This window comes from Rattus rattus, chromosome 2 (genome assembly GCF_011064425.1).
Source record: "Rattus rattus isolate New Zealand chromosome 2, Rrattus_CSIRO_v1, whole genome shotgun sequence".
Classification (NCBI taxonomy): domain Eukaryota; kingdom Metazoa; phylum Chordata; class Mammalia; order Rodentia; family Muridae; genus Rattus; species Rattus rattus.
The window spans coordinates 179,568,753-179,590,089 of NC_046155.1; the positions used below are offsets into that span (position 1 = coordinate 179,568,753).

General features: G+C 43.5%; 1 protein-coding gene across 1 annotated transcript; it reads left to right on the forward strand.

Moving 5' to 3' along the window:
• The first annotated feature begins 15,472 nt into the window (after positions 1–15,472).
• LOC116892728 (olfactory receptor 10A7-like) lies at positions 15,473–16,427 on the forward strand. The gene is given in 2 exon segments (XM_032894602.1): positions 15,473–16,264; positions 16,266–16,427. Coding segments are annotated over 2 exon segments (954 nt in total).
• Positions 16,428–21,337: the final 4,910 nt, after the last annotated feature.

The following is a 21,337-nucleotide window of genomic DNA, read 5'->3' on the forward strand; positions in this document are numbered from 1 at the left end:
ATGACCAACGGGGAAAGTGTTTAAATGTACAGCCCTATGGGGAACATTTTCATTCAAGCCATTAAACTCCTCTTTGGGCAACAATAACCGTTGTAATAAAAATAATTATTATTATAATGATGGCTACCACTCAGCTCTAAACTTCCTGACACTTCCCTTTCGATATCTCATTTAATTTTTACAAGAATCCCAGAAGGTAGCCCTGGAGTTACTTTCCTCGCTGCTCTGACAAAAGCAATGTGAGGAAGGGTGGGTTTATTTTTGGCTTACATATTTCATCGCTGCAGGGAAGGCATCTGGCCACATTGGTCCAGGGAGCAGGGAGAGATGCTTAGCTCACCTCTTCCTCTGCCCGTTTTCTGGTCAGCCTGGGACTCTTGTTCATGAAATAAAGCCACCCACCTTCCTCTCTCAGTTAAACCCCTCTGAAAACATCCTTGGAGAATTACCAAGAGGTGTATCTAAGTCCAGGCAACTTGGCAATCAAGGTAACTCGTCACAGGTTGGGTTCAGTGTGCAATCTCAGCTAAACCAGCCCTTTGGTGCCCAATCTCTCTATTGTGTCACTGGATTTTATTTTTTCCATTAATTACTTACTCACTTTACATCCTGACCACAGCCCCCCTCTTCTTCTAGTCCCCTCCCTGTCACACGGCCCCTTTCCTTCACCTCTGAGAAGAGAGAGGTCCCCCTCCCCTGTATCAACCTATCCTGGCACCTCAAGTCACTGCAGGATTAAGTACATCTTCTGCCACTGAGGACAGTCACGGCCACCCAGTTAGGGGACAGGATGCACAGGCAGGCAAAGGCATCCGCATGAGCCCCTGCTCCAGTTTTGAGGGTACCTGCGTGAAGACCAAGCTACTCACATCTGCTACATATGTTTGGGGGACCTACATCCAGCACAAATATTCTCTTTGGTTGATGATTCGGTCTCTGGGAGTGCCCCCCGCCCCAAGGGTCCAGGTTAGTTGACTCTGTTGGTCTTCTTATGAAATCCCTATCCCCTCAAGGTCCCTCAATCCCTCCCCCAACTCTTCCACAAGACTTCCCCAGCCTGGTCTAATGTTTGGCTCTGGGTGTTATCTGTTTCAGTCAGCTGCTGGGTGGAGCTTCTCAGAGAACAGCCATGCTAGGTTCCTGTCTTTGCTGTGCTGGCTGTGCCCCAAGCAGACCAGACTTGAATTTTATTTCTCTTAAAACATGTTCAGCATGCTGGGGAGATGACTCAAAGGATAAAATGTTAACCACATTAGGTTGAGTGACAGGAGCTTGGAGCCTCAGTGCCTATATCAAAGTCATGTGTGACAGTTTGCCTGCACTCCCAGTATTTGAGAGGAGACAGCAGGGCATCCTCAGAACAAGCTGTCTAGATAGACTATTCAAACTAGTGAACTCCATGCTCAGTGAGAGACTCTGCCTCCATAAATGGCATAGAGGGAAAAGACACCAACCTCTTACCTTCACATGTATGCACAACACTTCATTTAGGGGAATTCCCATAAACAAAGGAGTAAGTCAGATAGTAAGAAACCTTGGAGTCGTGGAAAGATGTTTTGACTTAATTCTATCATAGTAGGGTGCTATGGCAGATTTTTAATTCAGGAAGGTATATGGTCTGATTTAGATTGATTCTGACTTATTTTTGTTAATCTTATTATAAAAATTCCATAATTACATATATAAAGTGTCTATATATCTGAGATCAGAATGCTGTGTCAGGCTTCTTCAGCTGTTGGACATTGTAAGAGAATGTCATCCTCTATAAATCCCACACTTAGACCACATAATTGGGTTGCAAAAAAAATCACAAAAATCCTCAGAGGACTGGGGGAAAGCTGGAAGAAGCTGAGGAGGAGGGTAGCCCCATGGGAAGAGCAGCTGTATCAACTGATCTGGACCCTCAAGATCTCTCAGACACTGAGCCACCATCCAGGCAGCACACATTAGCTGACCACACACACATATACAGCAGAGGGCTGTCTGGCCCGGGCTTAGTGAGAGAAGATGCACCTAACCCTTGAGAGACTTGAGGCCCCAGGGAGTGGGGAAGTCTGGTGGGGTGGGGGTGAGGGTGGGGACATCCTCTTGGAGACAGGGTGACTGTGGGGAGGAGGTATAGAAAGGACAGCAGTCAAGGGGCACAGACTGGGAGGGGGATAAAGACTGGACTGTAGAAAAGTATTAAGAAATTAAAAAAATTTAATCCCCAGAGGTTTTCTTCCTCTTTTTTAAAACTTTATTTCATGTGTCTGTGTGTTTTTGCCTGCATATCTGTACCATGTGCGTGCAGTCCCCATGGAGACAAGAAGAGGGCGTGTGGGTGCAGGGAATTGAAACTGGATCCCCTAGAAAAGGAACTGGAAAAAAGCTTTTAACCACTGAGCCATCTCTCCAGCCCTAACTTCATAGTTTAAAAAAAAATGTGTGCATGCATGTAGTGTATATATGTGCATGATGGTGTGTCTGTGCATTGTGTTGTATACGTGTGTAGAGGCCAGAAACCAATGTCTTTTCTCACAACTTTTTTTTTTGAGGCAGGATCTCTTACTGAACCCAAAACTCACCGAGTGACTATGCTTCTGGCTAGTAAGCTCCAGAGATCTGCTTGCCCCAACCCCAAGCACTACCTCATCTGACCTTTTTCTAAAAAAAAAAAAATTAACATTTTTTGAGGATTTTATACATGAGTAATATATTTACATCATTTCTACCCCACATTTCCCTTTTTGTCCTCAACATTTGCCCTCTTCTTTCCAATTGACTTTTGGTGGGTGCTGGAGATTGGCTGGTGCTGAGGTGTCCATACTGACAGGATAGGCCCTTTACCCACCGAGCAAGCTACCAGCACTGTGACCCTCATAGTGTTTCAAATAGGTTTATAATTTTGTGGGGGCCCTCATTTGTAGCTGCTTAACTGCATGTGGTCCATGGGCCACAGGTTGCACATGCCTAGCAGCTACTCAGTAACGGAACTTCACGTCTCTGGATAGACTTAGGGGTGCTCTCTGATCTATTGTTGCATTCCTAGCTCATAGCACACTGCAGACACAAAATAAATACTTCTCTCGGGGAAATAATTCTTGATTCCATTCAACATACATTTACCGAATACCTGTTACACATGAGCTGTTTTCAAATGGCCATGCCAGCATATTTGAGGCACATGCCACAAAATCCTGGTTGTACAAAATATTGTTTAAAAAAAAAAAGTTCTTCCTTAAAATGAAAATTAAGAGATGCATGCAAAATAATACATCCATTTTATTGGATGGAGAGAGAGAGAGTTCAGTAGTTAAAGAACACTGGCTTCCAGAGGTCACAGGTTCAATTCCCAGCACCCACAAAGCAGCTCACAGCTATTATAACTCCAGCTCCAGAGGATCCAGTGCCCTCTCTTAGTCTCTTGTATACTGCATATGTGTAGTGCATTGACATACACTCAGGCATACAATCAGACAAAATGGATATATATTCTAAATTTTAATATAATATGGTTTTGTGATGATGCACAGGCATTATGTAATATTCAACCGCTCATGTGCAAAAATACTCTTCTGAGTGAAGGCCATGATTCCTTTCTAGCTTGATCTGAAGGTGCCTTTTCACAGTGGCAAAGTTGAGGTTGCTACAGCAACTCCCAAAGTCTGTGTCATCTCATCCTTTATCAAAAGTTCTGGGGCAATGAAGAACACTGGCTGCTCTTGCAGAGGGCCTGACATCATTTTCCAGTTCATGTCTGTGACCGGGTTCCTGGGGTTGAGCACCCTCTTCTGGCCTCTCCAGGCACTGCACATGCCTGGTGCACATACCTACACACAGGCAGAGCATTTATGCACATTCTGTAAAGATGAAAAATCAGGTGGTAACAGTGCATGCCTTTAATCTCAGCACTGGGAAACAAAGTCTGTGGGTCTCTGAGTTTGAGGCCAGCCTGGTCTAGAGAGCTAGTCCCAGAATAGCAAGGGATATGCAGAGAAATCCTGTCTTGAAAAACTAAAATACACAAATAAATACATCCTTCAAAGAAATATATTCTTTTCATTACTTTTTGATTTTGTTTTTATTAAAGACAAGGTCTCACGTAGCTCAGGCTGGCCCTAAATTTACTATGTAGCCAATGCTGGCCTTGTATTCCTCATCTTTCTTCCTTTATCTCCTAGCATTTCATGTGTATTCTGCCTTATTTTTAAGAGGCAATTAATAAGCTTCGTGTAGTGAATCGTGTAGTGAATGCCTTTATAACCCTTTCAGAAAGAAAGAACCTATTGTGGTTGTTCTAAAAACAGGTCTAATTTCAGATTAAATCAGACTTAATGTTTGACCCTGACACAGTTTATTTTTCAAGTTCTATTGAGGTATCAGAGGACAATAAAAGTTTTTTTTTTACCCAAGACATAACCTGTAAAAAATAATTTTTATATAATCTTTGACAATTTTGCACATATACTCAGTAGATCAAGGTCATATCCACCCCAACTCCACCCCTCCCACTCCCTCCAGTCATACATTGCCTGCCTTCCTTATTTAATCTCCTTTTATTTCTTTATAAACTCAGAGTCCAGTTAGTGCTGCCTGCTGGGATGCTGGCTCATCTAAGGAATATAACTGTAGGACCTGATCTGCATACACATTATGAAATGATTGCCACGATTGCATTAATCAACATATGCATCACCATTTGCACATACGTGTGTGTGTGTGACTCACATGTGGTGTTGGCACATGAGCCTCTTAGTACATTTTGAATATGCCGTACTTAACTTCAGTTAATTAGAGTACCACACCGTGCAATAAACCCTCAGAGCACATCTTCTGCCTTGAAGTATGAACAACTCCTCATAGCTCCTTATCTTCCCAGTACTGTGGACCAGGGGGTTCCCACTTTCACTTTCTGCTCCTAGGAACAAAATCTTTTTCACTTCTTCACAGTGTGATGATGTGGTCCTGTTTACCCAGTGACTGGCTGGTGTCTCTTACTATAGTGCCCTGTGGGTTCAATAGTACTGTTGCAAGGAGAGCATTTAAACTCCACTTAACTTTGGGTCTATCCAAGGACTCTGACCTCAGTTGTCTGAAATGTCTAGTCAGGGGCCAATGAGATGGCTCTGTGGGTAAGGGTGCTTGCCACCGAGTCTGATGACCTTAGATTGATCTCTGGAACCAACAGGTGGAAGAAAGCTGACTCCTGTACATTGTCCTTTGACCTCCATACATCTACCTCCTCCTCTATGCTCCTCCACCTCTTTCTCCGATTCCTCCTCACTCACTGCCTTTTCCTCCCCTTCCTCTTCCTACTCATCTTCTGCTCCCTTTACCCCTGCCTCCTTTCTCCTCCCCCTACTTTAGACTCTACCTTTCTTCCTCCTCTTCATATTCCTCATTTTTTTTCTGAGAGCTACTCCATCATATCACCATGCAAAGAGATATTTTTACTTAATTGAATATTTAGGGCGATATCTTCATTTTTTTTTAATACAGAAAGGTCTCTACATTGTTTCCTGCAGAGAGAATGAATTATTACGGCCCAACTCAGTCCTTATCAAGGAATATTTGCAATGTCAGTATTGTTATTGATGCTCTCTACACATCCTTCCAAGCGCTCACTCAGTCCCTCATGTGAGGATATCCACTGCATGGAATGAGCGATTGTCGACCAGATGCTAGAAACGCTCGTTCTAACACTGATTGGATTCTATCAATCCCCTCCCAATCAATGCAGCTGACATTCCTGCCTCTTCCAGACCCCTGCCAACAGCAAACATCCTCTCTCCATTGGCTTTCCCAACTTACAGAGGGGACTCAATCCACCTGGGCCATGGTTGGAAGGATGAATAGAAAGACTACCTCACCCTGGTCTCCACTGGGCACAGAGAGGATGGATAATGAGTGTGGAGTCTACACTCCTCAGGGAAAACAAAGGGCTCCAGATCCCTGGTCCAAGGTTGATATCCCTGGGACTCGCCATCAGCCAGCCCTGACTGCGGATAAGTAAGGAGGTGAGTGTTAGTCTTCAATCTCTTTGGGACGGTGTGGCTACTCCAGGATGAGGGATGGTCTTTTAAAGAACACTACTGGTAAGATAGGAGTCGCGGATGTCTCTGCTTTGCTTGGCAAGTGTGGAAGGTCCCTGGGCTTTGGTTTCTTGCCTCAGTCATCACCTAATAGTTAACTTTACCGAACAGAACTATGACAGGTTTACGGTGGTAGGGAGCAAGAATCCCCGGTGTGTTTGGGAAGGACACGCTGATCTGAGCTTCTCGATTTTCAATCTGAAAATCAAGAATAATGGTGATCTCAAGTAAAACATACTCAATAGTTATAAAGCAATCCCCCCTCTCCCTTCTTCCCTCCTCTCTGCTTTCTTCCTTCCTTCCATCTTCCATTCTTCCTCCCCTCTGTTCTTGTGTTTTTTCTTCCTTCCCATCTTCTTCCCTTCTCAACTTCCCCATCTCTTTCTTCCTAACTCCCTCTCTCTATTCTTATCTCCTGTCTTGTCTTTCTTATGTCCCTACATCCTCTTTCTTACATCCTCTGTGCCTTTCCCTTCTCTTAATTATCTTAAAATACAATCAACTTCTACAAGTTAAGACAGGCCTAAAGTTTGTCTATAAATGTCCTTTGCACTATTTTAGGGGCTTGAAGTAGGGTCTCAGTAGTTGAATGTGGTTGTTCTAGAACTCATAACCCTCCTGTTTCAGTCTCCTTAGGACTGGGATTACCTATGTGCACCATCGTACCCCACTCTTTATAATAAAAAAAATATATATAAAGCTGAAGACAACTTCACTGTGTGAAGTAATAAAACAGCACCTACATAAGTGATGGTTGTGTGCTGGGACTGCAAAGAAATCTTTTTTTAAAATGTATTTATTTTGTGTGTGGGGTTCCTAATGCTATAGCATATGTATGAAGGTCAGGAAACAGCCTGAGTACTCGTTTCTTACATCATGTGAATCCTGGGAATCAATCCAGGTCACTTAGTGTGGCGGCAAATCCTTTTACACACTGAGCTATCTCACATGCAGAGAATACAATAATGCATTGGTTCAATTCATCCTCACCGTAGCTCCATGAAACAAGTGGAGGGTTTTGCACACTTCGTTGGATTGACAACAAAATGAAGGATTGCCCGTAGGACCCATGTAATTTAGAATTGAAGGGATACTGTCTGCCTTACGAGTCTGGCAGTTTGCCCAGCCAGTTTTAATAACAGAAAAATAACCCCATGGATGAAAACACGAAAGACAAAATCTGCTTGAAAACCCATTTTAATTTTATTTTTAAAAGTGGTCTACAGGGCAGGGGCGATGGCTCAGTTGAGCAAGTGGCAGGAAGCATGCCTGTGAGTTACGCAAGCATCCTAACACGAACTTTATCCTCTCAATAGTGAAGATGGGGTCTTCTTAGTCCCACTTTACCTGTGTTGAAAGGCTGAGAGATGGATGAAAGTATCATAGAGGTAAGAAGCAAGGAGAGGGGGAGTCAGGCAGATCCCAGGAGCTCACTGGCTGACCTGCCTCACTGAAAGTACAAACTCCAGGTTCAGCGAGAGACTCTGTTTTCAAAAGCAAGATGGAGTGTGACAGAGGAAGAGACCTGATGTTAACCTCTGGTTGCCACATACCCATGTACACACACACACACACACACACACACACACACACACACACACACACCATGAGAAATGTGGCAAACCCCCACAGGGATGATCTGTAGTGATGGAATTCCAGGTAAGCTTTATATTTTTAAGATTTGTTTTATTTACATGTGTGTGGGGTACACCTTGTAGGTCACCTGACTTGGGTGCTGGGAACTGAACTTGGATCCTCTGGAAGAACAGCAAGTTCAGGCCCTCTTTTTTCCTATTCTTGTTTGTTGCATGGAATTCCCAGTCATGGGAGCTAGTGGCAGGAACCAGGTCTGTGAGGTACCCAACCATCCCAACATTGAATTTTATCCTCTGTTTTTTTTTTTTTTCCGGAGCTGGGGACCGAACCCAGGGCCTTGCGCTCCCTAGGCAAGGGCTCTACCGCTGAGCTAAATCCCCAACCCCGAATTTTATCCTCTTAATATGGTAGTTTAGGTCTTACTAACCCCACTTTATCTGTGTGGAAACCAAGGCTCAGAGATGAGTAAAAGTCTCCCTAGATCTCAGAGCAATGTCCATGAACAGAAATGACAGTCTCATGTAGTTCAAGTTGACTCCAAATTCATTGTACAGCAAAGGATGGCCTAGAACTTCTAGTCTTCCCACCTCCGCCTCCAAAGTGCTGGGATTACAGGTATTTATAGCCATGCACAGGTTCTGGGGACTGAGCCCAGGGTTTATGCCTGCTAGATAGGCACTCTCCCTACTGACCTACATCCATCTAGCCCACGTTGCTGTAAAGTGAGCACTCTTTCATTGATCAGCCAGAGTTGTCTCCCCCACTGTCCTGAGGAAGACACCATTGCTGTCTCTATGTATAGATTAATAGCTCTGAACAGTATCTTATGGTTTACAAAACACATTTTCCTTTTTAAAGTAATAAAATTGTATAATGAAATGATCAATCTGCCTGGCACTTTCCCAGCAGTGTGATCTTCGAATCTTACAGCAGGTACAGGAGAAGCTATGAGCAGTCTCATTAGGGTCTCCCCACTGTGTAAGGTAGGACTGTGTTCTGTCCTTCAAATTTTTACTGTGTGGTTAGAAATTTTAAATTGCATATATTTAAGGTGTGCAACTTGATTTTTTTTAAATTTGGCAGGAAGATCAGAAGTTCTAGGTCATCCTTTGCTACACGATGAATTTGGACTTGAACTGCATCAGACCCTGTCATTTCTGTTCATGGAAATTGCTCTGAGATCTTAGAAGACTATCATTTATCTCTGATGAAATGATACAAAATAACACTTCATTACGGCATCTTCAAACATGTATATAATGTATTTAACCTTCCATTCCACTATTGTGTCCCCCTTAGATTCACTTCCTTTCCTCTTCCTAACTAGTTTCCTTTATATGTTCCCACCTCCCTCTCTCCTGCCCTGCCTCCCTCCCTCCCATTCTTCCTTCATTTCTCCTTCCCTTTCTCTCTCCCTGCTTCCCTTCTTCCCTCCCTCCTTCCTTCCTCCATACCTCCTTCCCTTCCTTCTTTTCTCCCTACCTTCATCGCTCCCTCCCCACTCTCCAGTGAGTTTTTGTTAGGGCGATATTTCATATATGAATACTTTGTGTGATGACTGCTATAACCAAGCTGAATAGCCTTCAGCTGACATAGTTGCCTGTACGTGTGAGTCATGGACTTAAGAGTCAACTTCTTACCAAGATACAACCTACCCTCATTAACTACCGACATCATGCTGCCAAAATAAGGTCTGTCTGTCTGTCTGTCTTCGGAATGGTGTCATGGTTTCTTTGTGGTAGAATGGGTATTTAGAGATGTGGAGGTTCTTGTTTAAAGGAAGGATCCCATATCTGAACCAGCCACATCTGATTTCTACCACTGAACAGCAGGGAATACCAAACAAAGGTTCCCAGCATCATGATTCACCATTTCCAGGTAAGTGGAGATTTGGGCATCCCGTGTACCCATTCAAACATTCCACGTGGTTTGGGAAAAGTACACAGGGGCACAGACAGAGCTGACATTGACCTATGAATGTTGTATTCAGGCAGCACATGATAGTGCTTGTCTGTAGCTGGGCATACTGAGCTCACATCTACACTTTTGCTCCAGCAAACTTATTCAACTTTTTTGTTTACCCATATGGCAGCCACAAGCCTTGGGATTGTCATAGATATTCCTACTCTCACAAAGGAGGGCACAGAGAATCTAATTCTCTCTCATCATTGTGGATTAGCTGAAGCATTGCTGGCTGAACCCCCCCCCCATACTTCAGAGGCTCAAATACTCACCTGCACACTGAGTCCTGCATCCAAGCTCCAATCCATAGACCCAACTGTCTTCTCCACAACCTAGCAGGGAAGTCTCACGGACTCTTCTTCCTTCTGACCTCCTTGAATCTTTCAATCTGAGCAAATTCAGTCATTCTGAGTCTATGGCCAGACTCCTAACAGTTTTGTCTCATTCTTCTCCATCCTCTTCCTTCACATCCAATCCATCAGCAGTAGCCAGTGATGTATCCCCTAGAATGAATTGTATGCATCGGTACCTCCTTGTTGAGGTATCTGCCGCTACCATGCAATCAACAGCACCCCTCATTCAGTACTAGTCACCTCGCCTCCTTATGTCTCCCTGCGCCTCTAACTTTACCATCAGGCACTCTCAAGATCTCCTGTCACCTTGTCCATTTTGGTAAAAGAACAGAGAGATGCTCAGTGAATATGGCTTGAATAAGTAATACCAGATAGAGTCCTTCAGATAAGCTGAGACATCACTTGTCAGTTCCCGAAGAGGTGGTGAAGATGTTTGGTGGTCTGGGTACCAATTGGAAAGGAGTTAGAAATACATCCACCAGCTTCCAGGGACTAAGCCACTCCCTAAAAGACTATACATGGACTGACCCTGGACTCTGACCTCATAGGTAGCAATGAATATCCTAGTAAGAGCACCAGTGGAAGGGAAGCCCTGGGTCCTGCTAAGACTGAACCCCAGTGGACTAGACTGTTGGGGGAGGGCGGCAATGGGGGAGGGTGGGGAGGAACACCCATAAGGAAGGGGAGGGGGGGATGTGTTGCCGAGCGGGGAAAGGGAATAACACTCGAAATGTATATAAGAAATACTCAAGTTAAAAAAAAAAAAAAAAAAATACATCCACCAAAGTGTATTAACCAAGGCAGTGTCTTAAGGATGGCTTCACAAAGAGAGCATATCTCTGTCTGTCTGTCTGTCTGTCTGTCTGTCTGTCTGTCTGTCTCTCTCTCTCTCTCTCTCTCTCTCTCACACACACACACACACACACACACACACACACACACACACACACACACACAATGTATTCACTCATCATTTAGGTGAATGTGATTTTTAAAAAACTGGATTGCAGGTGCCAAGGAGACGTGAAGAAAGGTCAGTTATAAGCTCGTAATGCTCATTGTGTGAAAGGTGATTGTGACCTACGCCGGGAGGTTACTGTGGAGATGGCATCATCTAACAGTGCACAGAGTACGTTTTTATAAAGTTCCATTTATTTTTTAGACCCAGGAGCCCAAGTCTGTTAGATAGAAAAGCTCGAATGTAGAGCTCTGATCTACAATCAGTGAACCACATCATTGGGAATACTGCTAAGAGCATCACTTTCCTCTTGGAATTGAAAGATGTCAGTCTGTGTTTTACTTTTTTCTGCCACATCCTTAAGACAGATCTACTCCCCCATGAGGGTAATGTGCCTGCACATGAGTGTGATACTGTGTGTGCCTGTGCACGAGCATGCAGAGGTCAGAGCAGTATGTAGACCAGTGGTTCTCAACCTTCTAATACTATGACCCTTTATTACAGTTCCTCATGTTCTGTTGACCCCCAACCATAAAATCATTTTGTTGCCACTTCATAACTATAATTTTGCTACTATTATGAACTGCAAGGTAAACATTTGATAAGCAGATGGTTTTACACAATCCCCTATGAAAGGGTTCTTCTACCCTAAAGGAGTTGTGACCCACAGGGTAAGAACCACTTGAATAGGTTATCTTCTGTCTCCCTACCTTATTTTTTTTCTTATTCTTTTTATTTTATTTTATTTTATTTTTTTTATTAACTTGAGTATTTCTTATTTACATTTCGAATGTTATTCCCTTTCCCGGTTTCCGGGCAAACATCCCCCTAATCCCTCTCTCTCCCCTTCTTTATGGGTGTTCCCCCTCCCCTCCCTCCCTCCCCCCAACAATCACATTCACTGGGGGTTCAGTCTTAGCAGGCCCCAGGGCTTCCCCTTCCACTGGTGCTCTTACTAGGATATTCATTGCTACCTATGAGGTCAGAGTCCAGGGTTAGTCTTTGGGTAGTGTCTTAGTTCCTGGAAGCTCTGGTTGGTTGGCATTGTTGTTCATATGGGGTCTCGAGCCCCTTCAAGCTCTTCCAGTCCTTTCTCTGATTCCTTCAACGGGGGTCCTGTTCTCAGTTCAGTGGTTTGCTGCTGGCATTCACCTATGTATTTGCTGTATTCTGGCTGTGTCTCTCAGGAGAGATCTACATCCAGCTCCTGTCGGCCTGCACTTCTTTGCTTCATCCGTCTTGTCTAATTGGGTAGCTGTATATGTATGGTCTCCCTACCTTATTATCTTAAAACCAGGTATCTCACTGAACCAGTCCTCTTTTACTAGGACAGATGGTAGCAAGCTCTGGGAATCTGCCTGTCTATGTCCCCCACTCCATTCCTGGCGTCCCAAGCACAGGTGGTCATGCCCTCAAACCCACCAGAACACCTCAGTTTCATTCATGATAGAAGTCACTTCTAGATATGGAGCTGCACAACCAGGTGCCACATGGTCTGGAACTGGCTTAATTTCAGTCCTATGTGAAGAAGGTGAGAACAGCATTTACCACCAAGGCGAGTGTGAGAAGCCAGCACACAAGAATGAAGAGCGAGTGTGAATGTGTGGGAAATTATGAATATGTTCCAAGGAAAAGAGCATGAGGACCCTGGCTGTCTTCAGATGTTCAGAAAAAGTACTTCTGAGTTCCTGGTATTTTTGCCAGGCACAGAAATAAAACTGAGGGGTAGAATTATGAACAAGGCAAAGTTGTTCAGCCATCTGGTAAATATTGATTCTTCACTTACAATGAGCCAAGCATATGTTAAGTCCCAGGGATCTGTATGTAAGTAAAGAAATACACTTGCAACAAATCCTGCTGTGGAAATGTCTGATGGGCTACGTGTAGAGCCTACATATGTTAGGCTACAGGTATTAGACTCCTACAGGTGTTAGGATGTCACTCTATGACACCCTTATTTGCACCCCACCACCTTCTGATGAAAAGGTGCCCCTTTATCTGCCCAAGCATCAGAAATTGAGGGACAGGTCTCGCTTTTTCATTTAAAACTTGGATCCAAAAATCAGTTTTTGCTACAGTATCTGGTTACAATATCAGCTCAGAATTGCCTTTTGGATTGGATGGGTGGGTGGGTGGATGGATGGATGGATGGATGGATGGATGGATGGATGGATGGATGGATTTGGGAGCTGTTCCCAAAGAAAATGTGACTGTCATGATTAGACAAGTAAGTTTGATCTTTCATGCAATGAGTATTAAAAAGAGAGCTTTGAAGTCGCTGATGTCTTTGGATATATTTGAACATAGCCCAGTTTCTGGTGTGTGTGTGTGTGTGTGTGTGTGTGTGTGTGTGTGTGTGTGTGTGTGTAGGATGAAGTTTAAAGATGGCAGGTTTTTCTAACCTAGCTAGCTCCCAAATAATTGAGACTGATACCTACTAATTTATTCAACAAACTTTAAGCACAATAATTGAGCAGATATTCCTAACCCTCTATGCTATCTAGATACTTCCCAGCTATACACCCAAGTTAGTTACATTTAGTTTCACCTTGCCTCACTCTGCTATAGCTTTCTGTCCTCATGGAGAACTCCCTTGGTGATTTCTCTTTATGCCTGAACTTATGGTCTCTTCTCTTCTTCCTCCTCTTCCTCCTCTTCCTCCTCTTCCTCCTCCCCTTCTTCCTCTTTCTCTTCCTCTTCTTCCTCCTCCTCCTCTTCCTTCTGTTGTGTGGCCCCTTTGCCCCTGGACCCTCACCTATCTAATGGTGAGCTTTTGTTCCTGGTTCTCCTCCCTCTGACCCCTACCTGGGATCAGAAGTCCAGCCTTCCTCCCTTCTCTGCTTTTTTGCTGTTCAGCCCTTTTCTTAACCAATCAGAGAGAATGAGGAAGGATTCTTTACACCACATTGATACAGGAGAGTCTTCAATATCCATGACAATGCCCATGTCTAGAATGCGCATGTGGAGGTATACTGGCTCATGCATTTGAATGTAGAGACCAGAGGTGTCTTCACTCACTTGTTCCTTTTTATTTTAATTTTTTAAATGGTTTTTGATGTATGTACATGTAGCATGCACATAGGTGAGCATGTTTGTGTTCATGAGCACTCTTGCAGAGGCCAGAGGAAGGCATTGTGTCTTATCATTCTCTGCCCCACTTCTTAAAGACACAGCCCCCCAGCAAACCAGAAGCTTACCATTTCAACTACACTGGTTTGCCAGAGAACTCCCATGGTGCACCTGTTTCTGTTCCCCCAACACTGTAGTTATGGGCATATAAAGCCATAGCTGATTTTTACATGGGTGTTAGATTTGAACACAGCTCCCCAGGCTTTCACAGCCAGCTCTCTCACCCACTACACCATTGGTCCAATGCCTGTACCTTATTTTCTCAGACAGGGTCTGTCACCAAATGGGGAACCCACTGTTTCAGCCAGACTCTGGCTATTTAGCAGGCCCTAGGATCCTCTTGCCTCTGTACCACATCCCCCATGATTTACAGAGAAAACACCCTGCTTTTATGTGATGAAGGTCTACACTTTATCTTCCTGCATGTGTAGCAAGCTCTGTACACACTGAGCCATCTCCACAGCCTCAGGAATTCCATATACTTTACTCAAAATTAATTTTTCATAAAATCCACACAAGAGACAAATTTTGGCACTATTTAGTGAAGAATAACCTCATGGCCTGAAGATGATGTACCATGGTGCTCACAGGTTATAGAATGAATAGACTTTCTCGAATAGGAGGCAAATGCTATCTAGTATTTGTTCAATTACAGCCACAGTCAGATAGTATAAATAGTAGAAAGGACAGTCACTTGTTTTATTCTGGCCATCAAGTTATAGCCCTCAGAAGTTGTTATGTATTGGTGTGTAAAGGGATGTGGGAGTGGATGAATGCATATGCCATGTAGATGTCAGAGAACACCTTACAGGTTTCGCTCTTCACTTCCACTGTGTAGGTATAGAGGATTGAACTCAGGTCTTCCAAGCTTAGTGGCAAGCTTCTTTACTCTCTGAGCCAACTCGGCAACCTCAAAGATGATATTTTAATATATACCTGGAGACTGAGAACAGTCTAACAATGTCAACATATGGAGGGAACAGGACTGCGTAAATGCAAAGGTCCTGAGGAGGTCATGCTAGAGGCCTAGGGGGTCGGGGAGAGAACGGTAGGTGTTCAGAATCATAAAAACCTGTTAGAGACTAGAGAGAAATGTGTATCGAGATGTAGCCAAGAATCAGCACACATACATTGACATGGAAAGATTGTTTGGAGGACAGAGGATGAACAGTGCAAAGACTCTAAGGTGGTGCACCTATGCTGGAGATCTGAAGAGCATAAACCAGGGAAAATGGAGAAGAATTAGGTCAGCACATGAGGTCATTCCGTTTATCCCACACTTTAACTGAGGTGTTTTTAAATTAAGACCTTAGTTGTAAGGGGATTTGATCTTCTTCTCCCTCAGCCCTCTATAGGGTTCCTCCCTGGTCCTTAACGCAGTGCCTTTGAATCCTGGGCCCATGCCACCCTCCTGGGCAGTGCCACCCTGGGCCAATCAGAGCCGCACACACGAGCTGGAGTTCGTGCTGTTGGGTTTTGCACACGTGCCTTCCTTACGCCCAATGCTCGCAGTGCTCTTCCTGGCAGCCTTCCTGCTCACGCTGTTAGGCAACACGCTCATCGTCTTGCTCACCAGCCTGGACTTAGGCCTCCGCACGCCCATGTACTTCTTCCTTCGTCAACTGGCGCTGGTGGAGATCTGCTTCTCACTGGATGTAGCACCCCGTCTGCTGGTGACCCTGCTGCAGCCTGGACGTGGGGTGTCCTCCACGAGCTGTGCCCTGCAGCTGCTCCTTGTGCTGTCCTGTGTCACATCTGAGTGCTTCCTCCTAACAGTCATGGCCTGGGACCGTTTTCTAGCCATATGCAGGCCACTGCGTTATGGTGCCATCATGAGCCCGCAGCTGTGCCACCTGCTAGCTACCACCTGCTGGCTGGCAGGAATCCCTGTTGCACTCGTCTTCACTATCTGGCTCTTTAAATTCCCCTTCTGTGGGGCACGGGGTATCCGACATTTCTTCTGTGACATAGCACCTCTGCTGAGTCTGGTGTGTGCAGACACCAGAGTCTTCGAGGCCAATGTGTTCGTGGCCACCGTCCTTGTCATCATGGTTCCCTTCTGTCTCATAGCCACATCCTATGTGATGATTCTGGCTGCTGTCCTTAGGATGCCATCAGCCTCTGGGCGCCACAAGGCCCTGTCCACCTGTGCCTCCCACCTTATAGTGGTAATTCTGTTTTATGGCACAACAGGGAGTCATCCACTTGCGCCCCAAGGCCAGCTACTCTCCTGAGAGCAAGCAAGTGGTGTCCCTGTCGTATACCATGGTGACCCCTATGCTCAACCCCCTAATCTACAGCCTGCGGAACAAGGAGGTCAAGGCTGCCTTTGGGCGTGTGTGCTGTGGACGTTAAGGTTCTAGACTCCATGAATGAACTCTCTCTCCGTTGCCAGCTCTCAGGGTCAAGAAATTTTGAGGCCCTTCTTTCCCAGTGTGGCCTAACACCTTGACTTTCTTCTAGGAAATCCATGGCTGCTTCCATTTTCCTACCTAAGAGACGGCAGAACATCAAACTCTCCATTTCTGATCAGGATTGTTTTAAATAAAGGTAGACAAATGAATCCACTTAACCAACTAGAGTGCATTAGCTAGCATCTTCTGCAAGAATGTCATATAACCATCTTAAATTTTAGTGTCTTAAAGCCTGTAACTTATTCTCATTCACTTTCAATAAGCTGAGTGTTAGGTAATCAAGGCTGGACCCCCCTGAGTGGTATTTTTCACATGGACTAATTTTGCTCGTGCAAATGGATGTTGATCAGCTATTGAAGCTTTGGTCCATATACTTCTCTTGAGACCCAAGAGCTGGTTCAGGAATGGCTTTTCATGACAGTAGCTGAAGTATAAGAGGGGAGACTCAGTGCAAGAGGGATTGTCAAGACAATCCAAACCCTGTGGGGAGACATAAAATCAAGAGGGAGTTAATACCCTCAGCCTTTATCTGGAATTTCGTCTAACTTCATAACTGTCATAGAGGGACAACTGAGGAAATGGAGACATTAATAAATCAACATCAGAAAGCCAGATCTTAATATTTCCTTTTCAGATTTTTTCTTTAATTTCTATTGTCTTAATTTGGGTTTTATTACAGGCATATTCCCTTACATAAATATACACACACATAGATAAACAAAAATGAAAACAAACCTTAACAAAAAAAAAAATCAAGACAGCTTTTTCATTGATAATAAAGTCAACAAAAGAAAACCAAAACTAGTAGATAAATAGCAATGAAATCCTATTGACTGATGAATTGCTGGATCTAATCCTACCTGAAGTTTGGTCTACCCCATGGTCTACTTCCCTTCTGTGAACAAATAAATTCAGTCCTACTAAAGCCTCTCTGGGTTAGGCTTCCCACCTATTGGCATGAGTCCCGATTTTAGCACTGACAACTAACCTAGTACTTGAGAGGGGATGATGGTGATGATGGTGGAAGTGGTGGTGATGGTCATGACAATGGTGACTGTGGCAATTGTGGCCACATTGCTGTCACTACCTAGCCAATTGAAGGGTTTTGTTCTGGGAAATTGCATAATCCTCTGGGTTACACAGCTCTGGGCTGAGTTAAAATAAAAATATCTATGCACATGGTACTCCTATCAGAGCACCATTACAATAATCCACTGTGGATTGACTTTGAACATCTTCGTCACCACCATCATCATCTACTATGCATATTTTATACTGACTGCTTCTTTATCTCTCTACAGCAACCCTGGGTGTTGGACATCATAAGGCCATTGAGCTCCAGTCCATTCCTTCCTGTTTGCAGAGCATAAAATTAACCCTGGAGAAGTGGAGGAAGTTCCTGCTGTTTAGAAGACTGTGGTCTACCGTAGGCACCTACAATAGTTACTTTTCTGGTACTGTGATAAAGCACCATGATCAACAGCACCTGCTGAAGAAACACTATTTATGCTAATGGTTTCAGAGGGCTGAGTCCATGATGGCGGAGTGGAGCTGGAAGCTGGCCACTTATACCTAGAAACACAAGCTGAGAGCAGAGAGAGTGTGAGCTAGGAATGTCACCTCAAAGCCTACCCCCAGTGGCACACCCCTTTCAGCAAGGCTATGCTCTCCTAAACGTTCCCAAACAGGATCACCAACTGGGGACAGACTATGCAAATGCCCAAGACTGTGACAGACATTTATCATTCAACCCATAACAGCACTATAATATTTAAATAATTTTTCAATCTTCTGCCCCTCTGTACAAAACATAGCTACTACATCAGTAGATCCCTGAGAGTGATGAAGCCAATATTTCTCCCATCCAAGTACTAATCAGGTCTGATCCCGCTTAGCTTCCAAGATCAGATGAGATTGGGCATGTTCAGGGTGGTATGACCATAGACTCAACATTTCTAACATGATGGAAATCTGCTAGTATTTTTGAGAATCTACAAAGCATTCATTTTCATGCCAACATTCTAAATGTTTTGTCTAATTTAGTTTTCAAAAAAGTCTATGTTTAAAACCCATATACGTGTAATAATAAAAATGATCCCATTGAAAGATAATTTAACTTACACTGAGCTGAGTGACATCTACATATACTAATTTTGGCTTCTCAATGAACCTGAGAGAAAGGCAAAGTCATGGAAGTTTATTTTGGTGGTTTAGAATCAGCTTAATCAGTCAAAGTGTACAACTTGTGAAATATAGGCCAAAGCTGGCATTTAAAGCTATTGAGATTAATCCTCTTTAATATCCTTCTGTCCTCATTCAGAAAATGACCAACTATGGACCCACCATGTGGCCTGGTCAGAGAAAGAAGTCAGCCCCATTTGGGTAGAGACATAAAGAGGTAATAAATATTTTCCAAATATTTCAGTGTTCAGTTTAAGTTTTGAAGGGTAGACCACATTCCATCATAAGAAAAAAAAACAATCTGTTGTCAGGAGTCCATACACTTTTTCTCACTAGGGGCATAAAATTAACAATAGAGTGTGTGGAAGGCTTTGCACAAGCATTCTAGATTACATGGAAAGACAGAAGGTGACCTGGCTTCAGGATTAGTGGATTTCCAGGAAGAAACATGGTAGAATAAAACGCTGAAGGACAGGAATGGAGGGCTGTGAAATGTTGTCTTCTAGACATGTCAAGGCTGTGGTACATATGAACTCAGTGCAGCTGCCGTTACCTGCAGAAGGTCAAGCTAGCTTGATTAGTTTATATTTCAGCAGGCAGCATGAACTAGACTCCATGGGTTTTTTAAAGAAAAGGGAGAAGGAACAAAGGTGGACGGAGAACTTGTCTGGAAGAAGTGGAAGGAGAGGTTGAGGTGGATGTATACAATGTAGACACATTGTATACACTTACAGAATTGTCAAGGAATAAACAAAAGATATTCTAAAATAAAATAAAAGTGGTGGAAATAGGAGGAGTAAATAGTGCATTAGGAAAATTCTATAAATATACTTGTGGGTTTTTTTTTCTTGGTTGCTGTAAACGGTGTGGGTTTTGTCTTTGGGAGAAAGTAGTTAAATATATAAAGTAGTAAATGAAAATGTTGGGGGGAGGGGAGGAGGAGTTGGAGGGGAAATTGGCATGAATGTGATCAAAAATGCATAGAATACATATATAGAATTTCACAGGATATATAAAAGTTTATTTTTAAAAGAAAAAATTGCCAGACAGTGGTGATGCACCCCTTTAACCCCAGCACTCAAGAGGCAGAAGTAGGCAGGTCTCTGTGAGTTCAAGGCCAGCCTGGTTTACAGAATGAGTTCCAGGACAGCCAGGGCTACAGAGAAACCCTGTCTCAAACATCAAGAAATGAAGGAAGGAAGGAAGGAAGGAAGGAAGGAAGGAAGGAAGGAAGGAAGGAAGGAAGGAAGGGAGGGAAGGAAGGGAGGGAGGGAGGAAGGAAGAGAGGAAGGAAGGACCCTACTGGTCTTTCTGTGACTATTTCACTTGATACAATGCCTTCAAAGTACATGCACATTGTAGCATCTATCAGAGTGCTTCCCTTCTTCAGGGCTAAACAATATTCCATTGTGTTGCTCTCAAAGGAAACCTGGTTTCTTCCATCTCTGGCTGCTGTAAGCACTGATGCTATGGATGTGTGTAACAAACTTGCTTTCAGTGAGCAGCATTTCAGCCTCTTGTCAATTAGATTTTTCCCTCCTATGGTCATCAGACCCATCAGTACCAAGAGCAGGGCCTGAAGTTAGGAAAACATTATCAGTGTCCATTGATGTGAACTGAGGGTGGCAAAGAAGCTTTCTTGCCTCTGTCCATCCTCTTCAGTCCCTACTGAGCATCAGTGAGAGGCGTTCCTCGCCACTCCTTTCCCAATCCACAGAGACCATAGAAGTCTCTGGGGTTCAAAGCTCTGGCTTAAGTTTACATGGCTATGCCTTCTTGTAGTGCGGGCAGTCCATTCAAAGAGGCAAAGGCTCCTCTCTCTCTCTCTCTCTCTCTCTCTCTCTCTCTCTCTCTCTCTCTCTCTCTCTCTGTGTGTGTGTGTGTGTGTGTGTGTGTGTGTGCCTCCTTTTAAGGCAGAACAGTATCATTCTTTGGCATCTCCATCTCTAAGCAAAACCTGAATTTATGTATGTATCAGAGTCTTCTCCATAGTCAGAACCAGCCAGAAAGGATCAATACCTGTCTACCATCTCTACCATCGACTATCAGGTATGAAGACCTAGTGTTATTCTTTGTGTGTGAAATCAAAGAACAGCAGAAACAAATCTTTTTCTTTTCTAGTGTAACTAAGATATCAGTTCCGTATTACAGATTCTGAACACTTTAGAGATACAAAACAGCTTAATCCTCATAATAGTAGTTTCATCTCAATATATAGATAGGTATTGACACATACATATATGAGCAATATAGATATTTAATAGATAACAGAATATAGAGAATAGACATGAAATACATAGATATATGTAATAGAAAATGTATGTGGATACATGTGAGATAGATAATAAATAGATGATAGAAAATGGATAGATAGGTAGATAGACAAATAGATTATATAAATTATGGAATACATAGATGATATATAAAGTATAAGGTAGGTAGATGAAAGGTAGATGTTAGATAAGATTGATAGATGATAGATAATGAAGATAGATATAGATAAATAGATACATGACACTTAAGTACATATATAGATACATAAATAGGATGGATCAATGGGTAGATGTATAGAAAGACAGATAAATACATCTAACATAGATTGATCGAGTGGCTTCTGCACACTAGAATTATCCATGGAGAAATATCCTGCTGGTTCATGTCTGTCTCACT